The sequence below is a fragment of the Phyllopteryx taeniolatus genome, chromosome 3 (assembly GCF_024500385.1).
Source record: "Phyllopteryx taeniolatus isolate TA_2022b chromosome 3, UOR_Ptae_1.2, whole genome shotgun sequence".
Taxonomy (NCBI): domain Eukaryota; kingdom Metazoa; phylum Chordata; class Actinopteri; order Syngnathiformes; family Syngnathidae; genus Phyllopteryx; species Phyllopteryx taeniolatus.
Window position 1 is genome coordinate 30,460,509 of NC_084504.1, and position 22,968 is coordinate 30,483,476.

Genomic DNA, 22,968 nt, shown 5'->3' on the forward strand with positions numbered 1-22,968 from the left:
ACAAAATTTGAGTGTTTGTCCGTGGTTCATGCTTTGCATTCCAAGATACTATGTAATTGTAAGGGGACTCTACTGAACAAAGTCAGCGGAAATCTGATATTTACATCATAATCACCTAGAGGTTTTAAGCTCTACATATTGTTTAAAATATCAAGTTCAGCCTTGAGTGCTAAACATTGAAACATTGAACTGATTTTAATTGATCTGAAACATCTGTCAGTATGTATACTGTATGAAGTTTATTTTCTTACTGTATATCAACAGATACATTATTTATAGATGTTAATGCGTCTTTGTTTATATACAGTCTGATGAAACTTAAAAAAAAAAAAAAAAAAAAACATTCCAGCTGGAAAATGTATCTATTGCAAGAAGCCCAGTTAAATATATAGCCAATATCACTGGGTCATGATTCCGTCCGCAATACTGCACGAACAGCATGACGAAAATCCATCCATCCATTCACTATACCGCTTATCCTCACGAGGGTTGCGGGTGTGCTGGAGCCTATTCCAGCTGACTTTGGGCGAGAGGCGGCGTACACTCTGAACTGATCGGCAGACAAACGCAGGGCACATATAAGCAAGGGCAATTTAGTCTTCAATGAACCCAACATGCATATTTTTGGAATGTGGGAGGATACCGGAGTACCTGCAGAAACCCACGCAGGTACGCGGAGAACATGGAAACTCCACGCAGGGAGGCCGGAGCCCGGATTTGAACCCATGACCTTAGAACTGTGAGGCTGATGTGCTAACCAGTCATCCACCGTGGCGACGATGATGAAAATGAAGCCTGCAAATTGCAAGTGGGGACCGTTAACAAATGTCAGACTGAAAAATGCTCGGCTGCGATCCAGCTCTCACTGCAGTCTGCTGACAATACGCATAGCTAACCCTGGGGAATGTTACGCTAGTCGGTCTGGTTTTGTGTCGTACTATGGAAGGATGAATCTATGTTATGAGAAACATTTCTTGTTCAGATAGTAGTGTTGTATAATCAACAATTTCATGCCAGAACATTTTGTTTGCTATTATTTGTCTAATTCAGTTAGGACCTGGAAAGTTCTAACCAAATGATTTGGCTTGCAGCACCTTTGACAATGGTTTTCTGAAACATATTTTTCTATGATCGGTGCCAAAATATTCCAAAAGGGACAATTCCCACAGGCCCGTGTGTCAGAGCATACTTGTGGTGTGCAAATGAATGTGTGTGTGCGTGTGCGTGTGTGTGTGTGTGTGTCTGTTTGAGTGGGACAGAGCTGGCGTGCAGGTGGTGGGCAGTCAGACAGGAGAGTCCGAGTGGGTTTAACAGTGGGGTGTTAAGGATGTCAGGTAGTAAAATGTGAGATGAGGCAGGGCCCAGAAGTCTGTGGGCCTGGAGATTTGTGCTCGTGTTCGCAGAGCAAACACAGGAGGCATCTGCAGGCAGCTGTGTGTGGAGGGGGGTGGGGGGGCGGGGGGGGGTCTCCCGCTTGGGACAGGGGGTGGGGGTGGCTTGGGGAAGCTGGGTGGTGTTAGGTGGTGGTGAGGAGTGGAGGGGAAGGGGGCATGGGGGTGGACCAGCAGAGGGAACACAATCAGCCCTCTGTTTTCATAAGACTTGTGGTATGTGCGAGCTGAAACAAATGTGTTTAATTTAGTCACTTTTAAAAAAAAAAATAAAAAAAATTTTTTTGCCTTTCCTACACGCACTACTCCCCACCTTACTGCTTCAAACTTCTTCACTGCCTTGTCTGTTCTCAGCACTCTTTTTAAGGAAGTTTATTAAAAGGAGAGCCAAGAAAAATGACTTACTGTCCCCTGTTTTAGAATCGCAAGATGGCGGTGGGGGCTTGTGGTGTGGTCATTGTGATGTGCTATTCACACTGTTCGTTACCTCTAATGCCTTGGCAGGAAATTCTGCATTATATCAGTCTGGGTTGGGGTAGAAATGAAAAGTTCTCACTTGTTTGCCACTGGCGTCGACTTGGAGGTGTACACTCTTACCGTATTCTAAGTCGAGCTTTGCTATAAACCTCCAGCTGAGTGCTGCTAGCCACCTTGTGCTCTGGAATTAATTATACAGACGTTTACGGCTGTGAATTTCAATGAAATAAGACTACTCCATGAACAATAAAAAAAAAAGTTGTGTTCCTGTGCAAGTGGACAAACAATGCCAGAGGATAGGAAACGTGACGACACCTCTGACACTGGAGTCCTGACATGAGAGCATGCTGACACTGAGCAGAGGTGCCAGTGACAATTGAAAACAGATCTCAAAGGTATGAGAAACCACATAACTAACTTCTCATAATTGACTTGAACAGCTTTACACCCTCCTCTCTGTCTTTATGAGATGGCCTCGCTCCTACCAGATGCATAATTATGTTCTGGTGTGTTTAATTGTACAGTGAGCTCGACATGACCCGCTGTTGTACTCCCTAGCACAATAACTCATTTATTCATCACTTTAACCACGGGTAAAGAATTTTCCTGTAACTATATGTGATTAAAATGACCTGAAAGTCAGCTAGTCAGGGTAGCTTTTTAGTATAAAAGCACATGCGAGCTCTGAGTTAAAGCTCTAAAGCTGTGGATACAGGAAGCAATAACTCAGGATCGTGTCATGCAGAAGGAAGAAAAAAAAAAAAATCCAGCAAAAGTTGCTTGACTTGCAAAAATTCTAACTCACTGGGTTCGAATGTTAAAGAAGCTCTTTTGGGGGTGGGTTTATCTTGGCCTTGTATTTTGTTCATGCTGTTTTATGACTGAAACTGCAGTAAATTCACTCCGAGGACTTTTCAAATAAACCCAGCTTGCAGGCCAGTTTGACAAGGTACAGAATATGCATGAGTCAGTCACACATTTTTGGAGCGTTGCATAGGGCAAGACGTGGACTATGACGCTGCTCTCCGCTGTTACAACAAACGTAATTTTTCTCCAAATATTCTGAACTAATTTGAAAATGTATGCTCACTGGACAGAGGTGCCAGCGGCTCGATTGTAATCATCTTAGAAATCTTGGAAAAACATTGAAGCTGTGTTGTTAGGACCTCCCTGATGCTGCCTCCACTCTCCACTCTCCTCTTTCCCTCTTTGCACTAATAGTTCTTTTGTGTACAAGAGCATGTTAAGAGGCCAATGAGCCTGGCCTTAATAGGCCATGTTACCATAGAAACCACAGCACTCTGGATGTCTGACCTTTGACCCATTTTTTTTTAACTGGCTGTGAATAAGAGTGCGGGACAACCAAACAGGTCACAAAAGAAGCCCGGCAAACCGAGGGAGTGTCCCTGACATCGTCACTTAACTTCATTCCTCAGTAGGCTAATGGGCACTTCAAATGTGGTCGCCATTAGCTGGATGCTATCTCCGACATACAATCATGGGCTTGACAGTGTTAATATAACACGACTGTGTTCCATAAGAAAATAGCTGAAATAAATTGCAAAAGTGGTCTGAAAAAATGCGTCAGTGTTGGTTTCGAGTGTAGTTTGTAGGGTCGCAAAAAAAGAGACATGATGTTTATCTCGGGGAATAGGCTTACTTTCTACTCCGCCTTCTAAATATGTTTGTTGTTCCTCTCTGTTTGTACTCTCTTTGTAGATACCCTTAATAAATGGCTTCCTCTTTCACTAATCTACTTACTTCACGGTGATGGGATAAGAAGGTCTGGTGGCCATTCAAAATTTTGATTCGGCCCAATTGGGCTTTGCGGGTCTGACCAGCTGAGCTGCTTGTCGTTTCCCCATCAATTACACACTAATTAGCACAATGACTGCCGAGGTTTGCTTAAGAATTGTCAATGTAATTGCTTCTAATGTTGGCAAACAATGAGTTTAATGCAAACTTGGAGCCAAGGCGGGGGCTACTTATCACAGTTTCTTTGTCCTGAAAGCTTTAATTGTGTTTCATGCATAGATCAGGTTGAGGTGTCAATAGGCCCCGCATAAGCAGGTGATATGAGCAGAGCAAACCAGGGAGGGACTGTTGTGTCGGGCCCTGACAGGGCTATTGTCTGGAGCTGCTGTTCATATGGGCAGGGGACGGTAATTAACACCTCAGTCAAAAGAGCAAGCTGTGTGGCCCATTTGTTTGCTGTTGGGGGCTAAAAGAAAACAATGGGGAGGGGTTCTCCACACAGTAGGTGATTGACATTATCTGCTGGAGCGATCCGTGGAGGCATTCCTGCTGCTATGCTATTCACTGCAAGTTAGGCAAAGCCATTTCACAAGCGTGAGGCCTCGTCTGAGCCGCCCCTTTGCACACATTCACTCTTTTATTTGCTCTTTGACTTTGTCTGATTGGATTTGAGCTCCACGCAGCAAAAAGTTATCCTGCTCCGATTGGAGTTTTGGATCGAATTTTTTTGTGTTTGTCCGATTGTGCAGTTGAGATTATCGCTCCGCCTCTGAAATATGAGGTTAGTATTCTGTCCCTTTGGCAGAGTGTGTGACTTAGTTTGACAGCAAATGTCCAGACATCTGTCTCTTTTCCACACTGTGATGTTGGCCTGCAGTATGGCACCACACACTTCAGAGATGACAAAGACCTTTGGCTGTGTTTTCCAGCGCTCTCTGAGAGCAGCGTAACAATTAGAGCCCCACTCTGGCAGGTCATATGCCCCAGAGTGTATGGCATATTCACTCTTCAAAAAGCCAAAGAGTTTCAGTTTGGGGAAAAAAAAATCTGTGGCATGTTTGCCACCTTTGTTGCATCTGGCTCCTGTAAAAGTAGCACATTGACTGATGTTTATTCTGAGTGTTGGAGGCGGCAAGCGAGGCTGGAAGACAACTAAAGAATTGTAAAAATGGATCAGCTAAACATCACTTAGCCACACATTTCTCTCAGTTGCCCGTCCGAGTCTATTTACTGTAACAGTGCTTTCAACTCCCATGCCGAATCGGACGTACATCCATACGACCATACATCTGTTCCAGTTGTGCAAAGATAAAATGAAGCTGACTAGGTTGTGACTTATTCCAAATTACATAGGTACGCTGGTGATTAAATCCTAGTCTTGAAATGTATAATACATTTGTTTCTTCATTTGTGACTAACACGTTTTTGCTGAGGAACACAGCTCACAATTCTTGCCCATTTGTTTCCTGAAACAACTCACATCCCCTCATACGCTTTCACCCCCTCTCGTCTGTCTGTGAGTGGCATTCTGTTATAGTTTGGAATGTAGGCCCAGCAGCTAATGTGACAGTGAGCGACTAGGAAGTGTGTGAACAGTTGCGCCATCGGGTGCGCTGGCAATTAAAAGAAAGGTGGGTGCTCTGAAAAAACAAAACAAAACAGGCCTCAGGGCACGTTCCTCATTATTGGCAGAAAGCTGTCAAAAATGGATGGATTGGGTAGGAGAGTCATGGTGGGCAGGGTTGGGCTTAACCAAATGCTCACAATAGCACTTGTTTCATTTGTGGAAGGCCTCATGATTGACATAGATTAGATGTAGAAAACTGCATTGTTTTGGATTTTATCCCCACAGTGCAGCATTCATTAGGCACCATGCACACAGTGGCAGAAAGTTTCAATAGTGAGCGAGCAGTCTGTAAAAGCGACTGCCTCCTGACAGTTGTATGGACTCGGGCCCATTAGTTGGAACCCACAATTCAGCCTCACGCAGAATAGTGAAAATGAAGAGGGCTGATGTCAAGAAATTCCCCTCTTTTTTTGAAGAGAAAAAGGGTCCCCTTCCCCCTGGCCCAGTACTCTGTTGGACCCCAGCTGTCAGGAAACAATACCCTCCGCCTGCTCGACAAACTCATTCCTGAAAATGTTTTTTTTCCCCCTCTAGTCCCTTTTCCCCCTCTGTTATAATGTCTTTTCCATTTTTAACCCACAGCCATCCAAGCTTCCTTCCTCTTTACAAACCATAGTGATGAATGGCGTTTTAAAAATCCAAACGTGAAAGCATGACTCCTTCAGCGAGCTTATTTGTCATCATTTATCCCTGCAAAAAGTTTTGAAAGTGGGACAACACTTTTCAGATATTGTTTTATTAGTATTGCCATCAAGTGTCACATGTAATCCATCCTTCAGCAGTTTTTGATTCAGTGGAGATCAGACTGCTGGTGAACGCAGAGCCATTATTAGCACAATGCTGTGTAAATAAATGACAGTGGTGTAGTGAGCTGGAATTTGGAGCGCATAATGCATGTGCCCAAAAGATTAAAACAACAACAAAAATAAAAATCTACTTTGAGGCGCTATTTTTTTACATTTCTTTTTTTTTTTTTTTACGTGAACATGGATGACGAAAATGTATTTGAAATTGTCCCAGGGTGAAAAAACCCACATGCATGACAAGCTGCTGTATGCGACATTTAAAGGTGATTCATAAACCAGATGGTCAAGACGTGCTTTTCGAAATCTGGCTTCATGCTAACTCGATTACTGGAGGACAAAAAATATTCAGCTTGTTGCGTTGCTCTATTAATCAAAAGAGGTGGGAAAAAAAACTTGAGTACACAGCTCTCTTTTCTGTGACTTTCTGTGATGTTGAGCGCTACTGAATGCAAATAATTACACAACCTCATGATAACTGTGAAAAATGTATGAAAAATTGTGATACAGAAGGTGGGACAAAAGGCCAAATCAATTGAGACAGACTTTGCGTCAACTCTGCAGCCCAACCTTTGGTTGCACGCTTTCCTTCCAGCTGTCTCTTTCCACCCGCGCTGCGATGGGCATCCACAGCTGGCCACTTGTTTTTCCTTGACAAACAGCAATTTCACAGCCATCTACCAGTCTGTTGCGGACAACAGTCACTTTTACTTTCTTAAAAGGTGTCGATAGAACAGAAACCACAATGCGTTAATGCAGCAAATCTTATATTCATGTATGCTCGTCTAGCTAGATGCCTTGTGCTGTTTCTTCAATCTTCTATTTTCTTTTCTCCACAGTACCTGCAGATGAAATGGCCCCTCTTGGACGTCCCCGGCTCTGCCGGACTCAAAGACTCCCGTTCTCCAACACCGGGCCATTTAGTGAGTGCACAAATACACTCTAACACAGCAGCTGTCAAGTAAACACCTTAATTGAAATATTGAATTGGAACTAGAATCAAATTTTTAGTCAGTGTTGCCTGTTTTGCAGACTATTCAATTTTTCACATTAGTGAAACTGTTGTGTTGATGCCTGCTTCAGAGATAAAGAGTTATCTGTTTGACAAAAGTGCTGCATGACCTGAAGGGAGAAGACATTCAAAATTTGGGGCGGGTGCTGCAGGGGTCGTTAAACACAAATCCCATATAACAAAGTATACATTCGCTAAAAAAAAAATCGCTCCTTCCTGCATGTTTGTTACTAATGTGATGTTTCCTCCAGACTATATCTTAAGAACGTTAATCAAATTATCAAACCAATCATGCAAGTTTATAGGGGGAATCCATTTACAGTGAAGAAAATAAATGCTTTAATCAAACTATGACCATAATATGGTTATTTCCAATAACAAAGTTATAGTCTGCATTTAAATCTTCTGGTTCACATCCCTCCACATCCATTTCTAAACAGCTGCAGCACCCAGGGGCAAACTCTTGACTTCTTTGTCTGTCTATGTGGCAATAACTCTTTCTAGCTTCTTCCATCAAACTCTCAAGTGTGACTCTCTGTGCCTGCAGACCTCGTAGCGTCTCTCTGCGGTTAGATGATGCGTGGCGTCAGCAGACCTGTTTGGTTTGTGCTTGGGCTGTGACATGTGGGACTGTAAACATAAAAAAAAAAATTAATGGCTTAACTGAACTTAAATGAACTTCTTGGCATCTATCAACTTGCCCACCTGTTTGATTGTATTGATAGGCGGGTCATGCCAGGCGCCACATGGAACAAGAGTCACACTTGAGTAAAGAAGCCGTTCTGACTCAGCCGCTTGACCTTAGATACACTTTATAGGCGTTTGCTGAGTTTGTGGCCAATTTGCCGCATCCCATAATCGCAGTGGTGCACATGATAATGTCCTCATCGAGCGCATTCAATAAAAACTGTTGTAAATGGGTTGGTGTTGGGCCGTGGGAATTCAACACTGACTGCTTTCAATTGAAACCAATGACAAATACAGTATTTTATCAGAAAAAAAGTCCTGACCTTCCAAAGACCCTGATGAATTTTCGTTTAAAAGTCACAGCGGCTCTGCAACTTCACTGTGTGTTGTTCACTTAGTTTTGACGTACCAAAATGAGAGTAATAAATTAAAGGACTTTGGGTGGCTTTTGGTGATGATATGATTTTAACAATTTATTAATACATTTAAAGTAATAGAAAAGTTGAACATGATATTTCAGAAAAGAATCAGACAATAGTTAAAGAGGTAAACCTTTGGCTACCACATCAACATTTTCAAATGCATATTTTACTTACCGTAATTTCTCATGTATAATCCGCATTCACCCCCCCCCCCAAAAAAATTGTTAAAAGTCAATAGTGCACGTTATACATAGGTATGGGGGAAAATAAAAAAAAAACTTTCACATTTTATAAATGTATGCCGCATCTCGAGGTTATGAAAAAGCTGTACACATTCATTCCAATATGCCACCGCTCCATAGAGGTTATGAAACAGTTGTACACTTTCATTATAGTATGCCACTGCCACCCAGAGGTTATGAAATAGGTGTAGCCTACACTTTCATTCCAATATGACAGGGGTACATATGACTGTATATGGGTGTTTATTTGATTACGGGCCTTTTTTTGTCCTTGATGTAAAATTTAAAGAACAAATATATTTAAATAGATTTTTTCAATAACCAGCAGTGGGCGTGGCTAATTATAAGTCCATCCATCCATTTTCTGAGCCGCTTCTCCTCACTAGGGTCGCGGGCGTGCTGGAGCCTATCCCAGCTGTCATCGGGCAGGAGGCGGGGTACACCCTGAACTGGTTGCTAGCCAATCGCAGGGCACAGAGAAACAAACAACCATTCGCACTCACAGGCATGCCTACGGGCAATTTAGAGTCTCCAATTAATGCATGTTTTTGGGATGTGGGAGGAAACCGGAGTGCCCGGAGAAAACCCACGCAGGCACGGGGAGAACATGCAAACTCCACACAGGCGGGGCCGGGGATTGAACCCGGGTCCTCAGAACTGTGAGGCTGACGCTCTTACCAGTCGGCCACCGTGCCGCCGCTAATTATAAGTGTTGTCTAAAATTTAATGTTAATATTAGTATATTTTGACATTTTTGGAGTGGTTTTATGGTGGTATTTTACAGTTTTCACCCTGTCCCTAGCAAAGGGTTTGGATATATGAAGCTCTATCTTTCTACTAAAAAAAATGCTAAAATGGTGTAACTTTTACCATAAATTCCTTAAAATATAATAGAATTAATGATGTCTCATTATATATACAAAACATTTCAAATTCTGTCTTTTATTTAAAAAAAAAATATGTCTGTCCCTTAAAGTTGCTGTCATTACCGCCACATTGACCATTTTCAGATCAATAAAGTTTATTCAAAATCTGATTCTTTAATTCCCTGTATCATTTTGTCTTGTCACTCAAGCACATGCTAGGACAGAGAGAAGTCAGACATTTTGATAACTGGAAGAGTAAGTTTTTTCCTCATTTGTACCTTTAAGTCACATAATATTTTTATTGCATGTCATTACCAAACGACTTGTTGTGTTAATATGTTTAAAGATTTTCCTGTAAAAACTTGATAATCATATAAAAATGTTGTACAGGACTAGCAAGCTAAAAGACAAAATTAAGCTAACTCTACCAGCATAGCACAGTTAGCTGTAAACTTTGAAATGTCATTACCATCACATCTCATCACATAGTGCAGTTTGGTGGTGACGACAGAAACGAAAATCAAAAGTGCCCGAAATCAAATAAACACCCATATACGTACAATTGTGCTCATACGTTTACATATGCAGGTAGAATTTGTGAAATATTGTATTTTTTATTTTATTAATTTTTTTTTAAATACGACTGATGACTGAACATCAACCATCGTTAATTTCTTTATGGTTATGTTTTATTTAATGATAATGCTTTCCTGAAATGCTTGACAGTTTAATTTGAATTCCATTCAAACAAAATTAAATGTGATTTGGCTGGTCTTTCATGTTTTCTTTAAAGAATTGTACACATTTTAGAAATTCTGCCTGGATAATCAAACATATGAGCCAACTGTTTGCTTTCTCATTTACTAAATAAAAGTAGGACTGTGAATTTCAAAATGAGAGCAAGTAAATAAAAACAAAGTATTGTTTTAGTGTTGAAATAAAGTGCTTGACTTCTGAATAATTCTTTGAAAAAAGTAACAAAATACAGATAATACTTCATGTTTTGATCGTATGGGTAGAAGCAAAATCATGCATTGTAAAAATGCATTATACATAGGTCGAAGGGTTTTCCAGAATTTTGAGGTCAACTTTGGGGGTGCGTATTATACATGGGTGCGCATTATACGCGAGAAATTACGCTACTATGTTGAGTTTTACAACCCCAATTCTTTTTTGCCACCTGTCCCAGCTTTTTTGGAATGTGTTGCAGACGTAAAATTCTAAGTTCATGATTATTTGCTAAAAACAATCAAGTTTATCAGTTTGAACATTAAATATCTTGTCTTTGTAGTGTATTCAATTAAATATAGGTTGAACATGATTTGCAAATCATTGTATTGTTTTTATTTATGTTTAACACAACGTCGCAATGTCATTGGGGTTGTACAATATTGCTTATTTAAAGGGAAGTTTGCAGTACATTAAAAAAAAATCACTTTTTTCATATTACTTAAAGAAGTCATGACTTGGCAGTTGTACATGATAAATATGATCTGTGAAAAAAAAAATCAGCTATCTCTGGCCCCATCGTGTGCCTCTTAATTTTATATACAAGAAACCACTGTGCCCAAGGAAAAACCACCAATCAGAAACAAAAAGCTTGACTGACGGGGTGTCAATCATTTGTCGCCGACTTGTGGCCACACTCGTAAAAAAAAAAAAATTCAAACCACTTACATTTAATGTAATAGTAACACTCCATTATGAATAAGATGCTATTCAAGGATAACAAACAACAGGTCAGCGCGAGTCTGCGGGGGTGAATCTGCGAGTGAGGGACAAACGATTGCAAGTCACACGTTCTGTCTCTGATTGATTGTTTTTCCTTCGACGTGGTGGTTTCTTGTAGCGCAGTCGTTCTTAACCTGGGTTTGATCGAACCCTGGAGGTTCGGTGAGTCTGTCTCAGGGGTTCGGCAGAGGTCAAGACACACACGCGTGTGCGTGTATGCGTGCGTGCGTACGTGCAACCAAAAAGCTGATTTGATTAAAGTGTAGCTTGAAAATAAACATAACGTAATGTCAATGTATTTTGTATAGTAAAGGACAGTCACTTTACTTTATTTCAACTATTTTTACTGACATGACTCTAATCAAATCTTCTCATCAAAGGCGATGTACTAATAAAAGATAAAAAAAAAAAAAAAAAGTCAATTTAATGACTTTTGAGATCAAATGCAAAATCGAGGAATGGAAAGTTTACCGCTGTAGATTTGGCAGTGAAAACAAAAAGATGAGGAATTCACCATGCTTTATCTGGTAACGAGAGGATTATTTGATGTATGGTGGTAAAGGTGCTAATCTCGGGTATCTTGGGTACAGTTGAGTGAAGGTGCCCTTACACCTCACTTCGGGCCAGGAGCCCACATTCCCCTCTGGTGTCTCGCTGCTGAGGGGGAGCAAGGCTGATTATATGCTCATTACTCCAGCTGAGGAGAGAGTGGGTGTGGGAGGGTAGCAGCAGGCTGTCTCCCCAGGCCTGCAGGCTTCCCATGGCCCCCGACTCCGCACTAATGAGAGCAAGGGGAACGGGTGGGCACCCCCGGGGGTCCAAGGATTACTGCCCAGGGCGAAAAGGGAGCCAGAAAGAGACCCAAGGAGATGATACACAAGTCGCGGCTGCTTAAGCAGACATCTACTCATTTCCTGACGTGGTGTGCATTATTTTTTTCTTCTTATAATACAGTAGAAAAGACCTAATTATAGGCTCCTATTTATATAGGATGCATTCAGCCTTTTCAGTCCACTTGTAAAGAGAGATGCTCAATAGTCTCATATCCTTCTATGTACGTAAATAAATCCAGGAGCTACTCCATAGCATGGTTTTCAATACAGACTGCGCTATCAGGAAATACAACATTATCGATTACTCATCGCAGTGACAAGTATAGTATTAGTCGGAATTGTATTACTGTGTTACTTCTGGTGGTGTAGAACAAGGGAGAATACTGTAAATTGGAAATCTAATATTTGGTAGATAGGAATGTCATGGAAAGGCCAGTCCTGTCACTATGCAGATTGGGTCCGTGGGGCCTCTATGCTAATCAAAGCCTCCTTTGGCCTGAGAGCCTCAATTATTCAATAGACAGGTTTGTTTAGCATTCAGCGAGTATAGGCCTCTTTATACTCCCGCGGTCGCGCGGCCGACAACACCCGCATTGCATCAGGTGACCGACGAATTGGCCCGCGCAGCATCTCTGTGTAGCTTGCCGCGCACCCGACAAAAATAGTTGCTGTGCGTCAAACGCCGCGGAGATCATCTCTCGTAATTGGTCCGTTTTAGTCACATGCTGTGATGACGTACTAGCGTGCCCATTGGTTCTACATACCATCTACGCCGCCGCCGCCTTCTCGATCGATTTTTCAGCATAATTAAACGCATCATCTGATCATATCGGTCCATTTGTTCTGTCGCGGACGCCATTGTTGTTGCTTGGTTCCTTGTTACTGAAAGGAAAGTAAAAACGGCGACCAGAAATGGCCCAAGAAAATGCTGAGGAAACTCCACCCTCTGGTGTCCTAGCTAATACCAGCCGTAGCGACACCCCCGATTTGGAGGAGAACTGCAGCACACATTCAAAACAGCGCGCGTGGGTTGCGCACAAGTATAAAGGCAAACTACGCGTGGGACAGCCGCAGTGACGTCAGCGCGGTCGCCGTCCGTACGAGTATAAAGAAGCCTTATTGCATTTGGTCGTAACGATGGTAGTGGGAAAACTGGGATGAAGGGAATTAAGGCCTCTTTATACTCCCACGGCCGACAACGCCCGCATTGCATCACGTGACCGACGAATTGCCCCAGGCGGCCCCGCTGCGTAGCACACAGCAAAAATTGTTGCTGAGCGTCGAACACCGCGGAGATCATCTCTCGTGATTGGTCCGTTTTAGTCACATGCTGTGATGACGTACTCAGCGTGCCCCTCGGTTCTAAATACCATCTACGCCGCCCCCTTCTCGATCGTTTTTGCAGCATAATTAAATGTATCATCTGGTCATCTGGGTCCATATGTTCTAGCAGACACTGTTCCACGGTCGGCATTGTCGTTGCTTTGTTCCTTGTTACTGAAAGGAAAGGAAAAACGGCTACCGGAAATGGCCCAAAAAATGCAGAGGAAACTAGCCAATACCAGCCATAGCGACACCCCGATTTGGAGGTGAACTGCAGTACATTTTCAAAACTGCGCGCATGGGTCGCGCTCGAGTAAAAAGGCAAACAGGACATAACCCTAAGCCGGGACAGCCGCAGTGACGTCAGCACGGTCACCGTCCGCGCGAGGATAAAGAAGCCTTAAATGTTTCCGTGAGGATAACGGACACTAGGCAAACAACACACAAACCCCCAAAGCCCTCATATGTGTTTGTGTTCAACTTGCTGCTTCTTTATGAATAATCCATCAAATGAGCTTCAGGCCAGGTGATGCAGTATGGGGAACGTTTCATCCTATCGGTGGCGGCTAAGCTGGACCTGAGAGTAGAGATGCTGCTATATGAATTATAAGCCATTAAGGCTGATCTGTTCATGGCACTCATTGAGGTCGTTACGGCACGTGCAGTAATTTGTCTCAAAGGCCTTCTCTCTTTGTCAATAGCCTTTGCTGTTATACTTGATTGTTGGAAGCTGTGACTCTTTAAAACAGTAAAACTGACCAGTGTCTGACCCCCAGATGCTTATCAGATCACAGCTCAAACATGTGTAGCGCTTCCCTTGACATTGGTGTAAGAATTGAGCTCTTTGTTAGAGTGTTGTATGACTGCCAATGGCCAATAAGAGACATGATCCTGTCAACATGTCAGAAGTCACTTAGTTACCAAATTCTTCAAGTAATTGAAGTGATACGGTCAAGAGGAGCATTCCTCGCATGTCGTATGTCTACCTGCATCTGTCAACTCTTTGGGCCCAACGATGATTTATGAAGTGAGAATAATTCTAAATGATATAGCCTTATTTCAAGCCATTTTGGCTGTTGCTTCTCCATCAGAGAGTTGTTCTTTTTTTTAGTTTTAATGGTTTACTTTTCTAAGGATGAATTGCTGGCTGAAGTTGGAACCCGGATAGGTTTTCACCTGTATTGGTGCGGTTAGCTCTCGCTGGCTGGCTTTTCATGCCAGCTAACTAGCTCCCTCAACGAGCAGGCTGACGGCACAGGCGAATGACTTCCTGTCCTGCTTTGGTTATCCTGCTCCACCTTTCGACTCTTTTCCATCTGCCATGTGGTGGTTTAATCCTGCTCCATTTTCTCCCATTCAACTGTGGAAGCCGAAGTCCAATTCCAGCGTTGCTATGCTGGACGCCGTCCCATCTTTTCATCCTGAGCGCAGCTCTTACACACTCCCTACCCCTCTTGCTATTATTGCTTCTGTTTTGTATGTAGCGTAAAGTGTCCAGAAAAGTGCTATATAAATTTTATTTTTTTATTATTATTATTATTATTAAAGGTATATGTTTACTTGCGTTTGACCAATACTCGTTCAACAACTGTGAGAGGAAGCCTGTGGAGAATTCCTTGTTTTATATTAAGCCGGGGGGAAACGGGATCCATCATGAAATCAAAGGCTCTAGGAGGAATGCACTGAATACTGATCTTGGGTCAATAGTCTTGCTGGGCCACTCAAGACACAAGATCCCACTTTAAAAAAGAAGGAACCAGTTCTAGTCGGAAATATACAAGTCTTTTTTTTGTTTGTTAAAATACTGTTACTATTTTGTTACTGTGCGTATTAGCCAAACAAATTCTGAGGATTTAAGCTTGCGTCGCACAGATGCTTTGCTGATTTTGCTCAATTTAATGACCGATCGGGATTTTCACAGTTGGCGACTGCAGTAATATGATGCCAGTCTGCTCTTTATTATTCTAACCCCGGAATATTGCTGCCATTGACCTTTTCAGAGGCAATGACCAGACGTAAAACACACGTTGTCTTTGACGAATGGCAGTATTTGGAGTGCTTGATTTTAAAGACATGGGACACGGTCAGTCTCCCTCTCACGTCCGTTTCCTGTTGGCGTTGACAAACAAGGCTTGGATTTTTCTCAGCATGCCAGACATTCTTTTCACCCTGTCTTTCCTGGAGTTTTGAAAGGCCTCTGAGCCTCCCACCCAGAATTGCCAAGCATAAAGACACACAAAGCTGCAGGGTTATTCAGTTTGTTCTAAGCTCTCTTCCCCATCGGCTGTTTGCCTAGTAATTCAATTCAGATGTGCAGGATCCAAAAACATGTTTGCTTGAATGAAATCCACCCCTCCACCCACATTGACTAAGGACTGTGCTTTTCTTAGCGCCATTCCAAGTTGGACAACCAAGCGAGGTACTGCCACCGCTGCCTTTTTAGTTAGCTTCAGAACGTCATAGGGTGAGACAGATATACGTATATCCTCTGCACTGGCTGCTTTGCTTTTGCTTCTTTTCCTGTTAAAATTCCTGTTACTATGTCTTATCGCTGCAGGACCAGTCCTCGCTGTTTTTAGTTACTGGCTAATATTTATGCACCATTGCAGACTTGTTTGCAGAAAGCACTTCTACGTAAGAGCTTAGTTTCTATCGGCCATTGTCGATACCATCTGGTTCCAGGTTGCTTGTTATATGTGCTACCATGTAGATGTTGATATTTAAAACACAGCTCATGTTACATGTGGTTTCCTTTGTACACTTTTCTTGTGGGTCATGAATACTACTGGATGAAGCTGGACACTGGAATAATATCACCTACAAAAATAAATTAAGTCAATTAAGCCATTGACACATTAACATTTAGGTTTGAGCCATGATTAACTCATTACTCTAGCTTTTTGATTGTAACTGTACATTTCAAATATTAATCAACACTTATTCTTATTCTTTTCCTTTCTGCTTTCTCATCTTTTTCCATGCAAGCCTATCTTCTGCATCCTCCTCTCAAACACCAACTGCCCTCATGTCTTCCCTCACGATATCCATCAACCTTCTCCTTGTTCTTCCTCTAGCTCTCTTGCCTGGCAGCTCCATCCTCATCATTCTTCTACCAATATACTCACTATTTCTCCTCTTGATGTGTCCAAACCATCGAAGTCTGCTCTCTAACTTTGTCTCCAAAACATCAGACCTTGCCTGTCCCTCTGATGAGCTCATTTCTAATTTTATCCAACCTGGTCACTCTGAGATCGAACCTCAACATCTTCATTTCCGCCACCTCCACCTCTGCTTCCTGTTGTCTCTTCAGTGCCACTCTCTAATCCGTACATCATGGTGGGCCTCACCACTGTTTTATAAACTTTGCCCTTCATCCAAGCAGAGACTCTTCTGTCACATAACACACCTGACACCTTCCTCCACCCGTTCCAACCTGCTTGGACCCGCTTCTTCACTTCCTGACCACACTCTCCATTACTCTGGACGGTTGACCCCAAGTATTTAAAGTCCTCCACCCTTGCTATCGCTTCTCCCTGTAGCCTCACTCTTCCCCCACCACCCCTCTCATTCATGCACGTATATTCTGTCTTACTTCGGCTAATCTTCATTCCTGTGCTTTCCAGTGCATGCCTCCATCTTTCTAACTGTTCCTCCACCTGCTTCCGGCTTTCACTGCAGATCACAATGTCATCTGCAAACATCATGGTCCACGGGGATTTCAGTCTAACCTCACCTGTCAGCCTATCCATCACCACTGTGAACAGGAAGGGGCTCAAGGCTGATCCCTAATGCAGTCCCACCTCCACCTTAAATTTGTCTGTCACACCTACAGCACACCTCACCACTGTTCTCCTGCCCTCGTACATGTCCTGTATTATTCTAACATACTTCTCTGCCACTCCAGGGTACTCTGTCATAGGCTCTCTCTAGGTCTACAAAGACACAATGTGTATTCTGACCTTCTCTGTACTTTTCCATCAACATCCTCAAGGCAAATAACGTATCTGTGGTACTCTTTCTAGGCATGAAACCATACTGTTGCTCGCAAATACTCACTTCTGCCCTGAGTCTAGCCTCCACTACTCTTTCCCATAACTTCATTGTGTGGCTCATCAACTTTATTCCTCTATAGTTCCCACAGCTCTGCACATCGCCGTTGTTCTTAAAAATGGGCACCAGCACACTTTTCCTCCATTCCTCAGGCATCTTCTCACGCGCATGAATTCTATTGAACAAGCTGGTCAAAAACTCCAGAGCCACCTCTCCTAGATGCTTCCATACTTCCACAGGAATGTCATCAGGACCAACTGCCTTTCCATTTTTCATCCCCTTTAATGCCTTTATAACTTCCCCCTTGCTAATCATTGCCACTTCCTGGTCCACCACACTTGCCTCTACTACTCTCCCTTCTCTCTCATTTTCCTCATTCATCAACTCCTCAAAGTATTCTTTCCATCTATCTAGCACACAACTGGCACTAGTCAACGTATTTCCATCTATATCCTTAATCACCCTAACCTGCTCCACATCCTTCCCATCTCTATCCCTCTGTCTGGCCAACCTGTAGAGATCCTTTTCTCCTTCTTTAGTGTCCAACATGCCTCTTGTTTGGCCTTTGCCAACTCTAACTTTGCACTATGTCGCATCTCAATATATTCCTTTCGCCTCTCCTCGGTCCTCTCAGTGTCCCACTTCTTCTTAGCTAACCTTTTTCCTTGTATGATTTCCTGTACTGTGAGGTTCCACCACCAAGTCTCCTTCTCTCCTTTCCTGCCAGAAAATACACCAAGTACTCTCCTGCTTGCCTCTCTGATCACCTTGGCTGCAGTGGTCCAGTCTTCTGGAAGCTTCTCCTGTCCACCAAGAGCCTGTGTCACCTCTTCCCGAAAAGCTGCACAACACTCGTCCTGTCTCATCTTCCACCACATGGTTCTCTGCTCTGCCTTTGTCTTTCCTAATCTTCCTCCCCATCACCACAGTCATCTTACACACCGCCATCCTACGGTGTCTAGCCACACTCCCCCCTACCACTACCTCACAATCGGTAACCTCCTTCAGATTACATCATCTGCACAAGATGTAATCCACCTGCATGCTTCTACCTCTGCTCTTGTGGGTCACCCTATGTTCCTGCCTCTTCTGGAAAAAAGTGTTCACTACAGCCATTTGCATCTACCACCATCTGGCCCTCCAAGTTCCTTTCCTGGATGCCGTACTTACCCATCACTTCTTCATCACCCCTATTTCCTTCACCTACATGTCCATTACAATCTGCACCAATCGTGACTCTCTCTCTGTCTGGGATGCTCAGAACTACTTCGTCTAGCTCCTTCCAGAATTTCTCTTTCACCTCTAGGTCACATCCTACCTGTGGGGCATAGCCACTAATCACATTACTCATCACTCATCACTCGATCTGATACTCTTTTCACCTCCAAGACATTGGCCACTTACTGGTCCACCACACTTGCTTCTTCTAGTCTTTCTTCTCTCGGTGGTGGACGTTGTTAACCCGGGCCACGACCGATCCGGTATGGAATTCTTTGGATGAACGCTCATATTTGTTTGGAAAAGTTTTAAGCCGGATGCCCTTCCTGACGCAACCCTCTGCTTTTATCCGGGCTTGGGACCGGCCTACAGTTTGCACTGGCTTGTGTCCCCCATAGGGCTGCATTAAATATTAATCAAAACTATTGGGATTAATTACTTTAGATGAAAAAATACTGATTTAATTCTTAAATCATTCGACAAGCATAGCACGATGACTTGAACATATCTGCCCTCAACCCGCAGAAAACAGGTCATAATATTTTGTTATTTTATCAGGCTGAACTCAAAGGCAGTTTTGAGTTGAAAGTTGTGCCTTCAAACTCCAAGATATGTTTAGAGCACACTATTGGCGTATTCCAGGCTATGCAATATTAATAGGCATCATTTCAAATTCTCTCTGAACTGCTTCCCAAAATGTGTTGGCACCCAGGTCTAGAGGTCTCAAACAGCCTTCACAATATAGGGAAAATTCCAGCATATCGCACACAAGAAGAACAACAAAGTACAACTCAAATATACATGACATGTGGCACCTGGGATTCCAACCAAGCAAGTCCACAATACTTCTGGCTTGAAGCTTCATCAAAGCTTCCTTTTAGTTGTAGAAAAATAAAATGTTTCTACTAAGTATACATCGCCCTTAAATGCTCCGGGTCTGGGGAAACTCAAAAATCCCAGAGCAAAGTGATCTTAATTTAGCCATGTTTAACACCAGTAAATATTTTCCTCTCTCCATCTGGCAACACCAGAATCAAAGTATCCTTTAGAAATTGCAGAAAACAATTTGGTTAAGATTTAAAAGGAGGAAATGGCAGGGCCCTCCTTAAAAATGGCAAAAAAAATAGCATGGCAGAGATTTGGAACAATTCTAAGCAGCATGGAGCAAGAGCGTGTACAAATGTGCTCAATGCAAACCTTGTTCCCTTGCAGACCTCGTTGGACAGACGAGAGGTTGGGAAGGGGGAGGGGAGGGATATTGAAGAAAGGTTAGTCTGGATGAACAAGACTCTTTTCTCCCCCCTCCCCACCCCTTGACCCTCCCATGTGACAAGTTGAGCCAACAAGTGCTCTATTCAGCAGGCAGCCAGAGAGAAATGACTGCCAGGCTGAGCCTTGCCTAATGAAAGTAGACGCTGGTTGTTGTTATTAGCTTCATCCTCATTGGAGTGGTAACACTGGTCAGATCTGGTAAAGGATCCCCATTTTTCATCGTGATGCAATGTTTGTGTTGGGGGGGGGGGGAACAAAAAAACATGCCAGGGCTTCAATAAAGCCAGGTGTTATCTCGGGACTTAGTGTTCTCCACGAGGAAGTTGGAGTGTTTTTGTGAGATTGGGGTCATGAAATAGAGTATCACAGTGTGGCAGTGTAATCCAGCCATTCGTGTTTATTTCCCACATGCCCGTCAACTTACTGCTGTCAGACTGAGTGGGAGATAATGTCTCCAGTTGTTTACCGGCATTAAGTTTACCTTAGCCCAATTGTTTGTGGGTTACTAGTGTGACATTTGGACGTGGTGGTGCTGTTGTTTTTCTAGTTGGGCTGCACAAACAGTTCTTTCCTCTACTAAATGGTTGTAATGGTCTTGGCATGTGTCTGCAAGGCTTTTTAAGTGTTTTTTGGTTCTGATCCAGATTGCATCAGCGGAACGGTCAGACACATGCTGTGTGCATGAAGGCCTTTCACAAATGAAGACTTATTCCTTTGATTATCAAACAATACCCAATTGCTGTAACATTTCCTGTATATGAATTCCATGTTTTAATATGATTCTAGCCAGTGATCACTTCCTAAACTTGGTCTATTCTTTTTTTTTTCTTGCATCAACAGTCGAATAAAGTTCCTGTGGTGCAGCATGCCCACCACGTTCACCCGCTGACACCCCTCATCACCTACAGCAATGAACACTTCTCCCCTGGCACGCCACCATCACACCTCTCTCCGGAAATACTTGACCCAAAGACAGGTAATGCACTAGTTGGTAGAGTGTAAATAGAATGGTTTGGTCTTTAACCTGAATTCATGTTGGATACACTAAAATAAAACTCTCACTTTATGTTACGTCACAACTTGAAAAAAAACAAAAAACGTAGTCTGACCAAAGAAAATGAGGTAGGTTGTCTAAATCGGCACAACCCTTCCCACTCTCTTTGTACTGAGCTCATGAATCAAGTGTGTTTATTCACACTTGAGCAAAGCTGTTGATTTTAAGAGTTTTCAAGAGAAGAGAAAATAGCTTTGTTGGGCTGGTTCACTTTGAGATACATTTACTCCATTTAAAAGTGGTTATTAGGGGTGGAACCCTTTTTGAAAAGCATCCAAACGGTTCGGTTCAACTGTTTCGGTTCGGTCTGCATGTGTCCCATTCGGTTCATAGGCACGCTACACAACTCTGTGTTTTTCATATTTAATAATGTGGCAAACCGGTGTACAGTAGCGGTTTTGCCATACAAGATGGCGGCGTGCATTGTTGCCACAGCGCATTCTGATGACTCCCCCTTGAGTTCTAGGCAGGACACGACATTGCGTCATAGCCCTCCAGCGGTGCAGCAGCCAATCATATTGCAGCGTGGCGCGTCCTGCCTAGTACTTGAGTGGGACTCATAATAACGCCTAGCGAGATCAAAGTACCTCCTACCGAGTCTGTATCTCTCCAACACAAGATCTCTGGTACATAAAACGACGACTTTGAATTACAACTCGCTGGAAATCGATACTTACTGAGGTGTTTTGATTACCATGGAAACTTGGCTTAAGCCGAGGATATGTGATGCTTGCATGCAGCTAGCAGGCCCCCTTAAGAAGTGGGAGGCATATACACCAACTGTTAAAATTCCTTCACAGTTTACCTTATTTAGATGTAAAATTGCCCTCAAATTAAAGCTGAAAGTCTGCAGTTATAGCACATCTTGTTCAATTCATTTCAAATCTACTGTGGTGGTGTTGAGAGCCAAAAAGATGAGACCGGTAGTGTAGAGATGAAGAGGTGTATGGAGTGAACTTTATGCATGAGCTGAGCTGATTCACGTATGATTATGATCAGGTAGATAATAATAAAATTATCAAAATAATAATATAAAAATAAATAAATAATAATAATACAAATATTTAATTTGAGCTTTTATTGAGGTGGGTAATGACTAGATGAGTGTTTTCAAACCAGTGTTGCAACCAAGGCAGCTATTTTACTTTGGAGAAACCTTGCGGTATACCTACAAACAAAAATATCATTAAAGTATGCATACTGAAATAATGACCTTGTCTCAATTTACTCACAAATGTAATGTGAAATTTGGGATTGTCTAATTGAACAAAAAGCTGGTGTATTTTCAGGAAGCCATGATTTGTTCTGTTGTATGAATTGCAACAGGTGGAAATAATAATTTGAATAATTAAAATTTTAGACAGAAGCGTAAACATGTACTAAACTGAAAACCGTGACCACAAGGCCGAGGTAGGAATCGAACTGCGGATTTTGTGAACCGTTCCACCCTTAGTGGTTATTGTTTGAATCTGTTGTCAATTCCACTATCATGCTAAGTGAATGGTAGCTCTCGTTATGTTTTCTTCCATTAAATTCCCAGTTTGAGAAGAATGTGTCACTTCAGCAGCTGAACTGTACTCCGCATTTTAAAAGTATTTTTGTGTGTGTGTGTGTGTGTGTGTGTGTGTGTGTGTGGGGCATCTGTAGGTATTCCTCGGACACCTCACCCATCAGAACTTTCTCCGTATTACCCCTTGTCTCCTGGTGCAGTTGGTTCTATTGCCCACCCGTTAGGCTGGCTCATGCCACAGTAAGTTTCTCACCACTCGAAAACGTGCAATGTTGAGTGCAATAACCATCTTGTGTTACAATGCAAAATATGTGCTTTACACTTCAAATAAGTAAAACAAATAAGTTAACAGTTCCTCGCAGGAAAATAGTGCCATTTATGAATTGTTCCAGGAGTCATGGAATTGTTTGCCACGGTGCTTTTCCACAAGCAGGGGATTTGAGTTGATGAGTAGGGGATTAGTTCTGCTGGGTTTGCTGTCAGCTGTGTGTGATCCAGCTCACATTTCCATCACATTCTCCTTCTATCTCCTAGGCAGGGCCAGCACATGTACTCCATCCCTCCTGGGGGATTCCGTCACCCCTATCCAGCACTAGCTATGAATGCATCCATGTCCAGGTGAGTGGATCGAATTCAGCAACACACTCGCCTTCCCAAAGAGACAAACCTTATAGTAATCCCTTGTTTTTCGCGGT

The 22,968-nt window shown here is 42.7% G+C and overlaps 1 protein-coding gene across 4 annotated transcripts in view; it reads left to right on the top strand.

Moving 5' to 3' along the window:
• tcf7l1b (transcription factor 7 like 1b) overlaps window positions 1–22,968 on the top strand; it is a 42,520-nt gene that overhangs the window by 13,948 nt on the left and 5,604 nt on the right. For all 4 annotated transcript variants that reach the window (XM_061768544.1, XM_061768545.1, XM_061768546.1 and 1 more), the window contains exons 4-7: window positions 6,893–6,976; window positions 20,550–20,685; window positions 22,411–22,513; window positions 22,808–22,891. In XM_061768544.1, coding sequence (XP_061624528.1) covers window positions 6,893–6,976; window positions 20,550–20,685; window positions 22,411–22,513; window positions 22,808–22,891 — 407 coding nt within the window. The remainder of the gene's footprint in view (window positions 1–6,892; window positions 6,977–20,549; window positions 20,686–22,410; window positions 22,514–22,807; window positions 22,892–22,968) is intronic.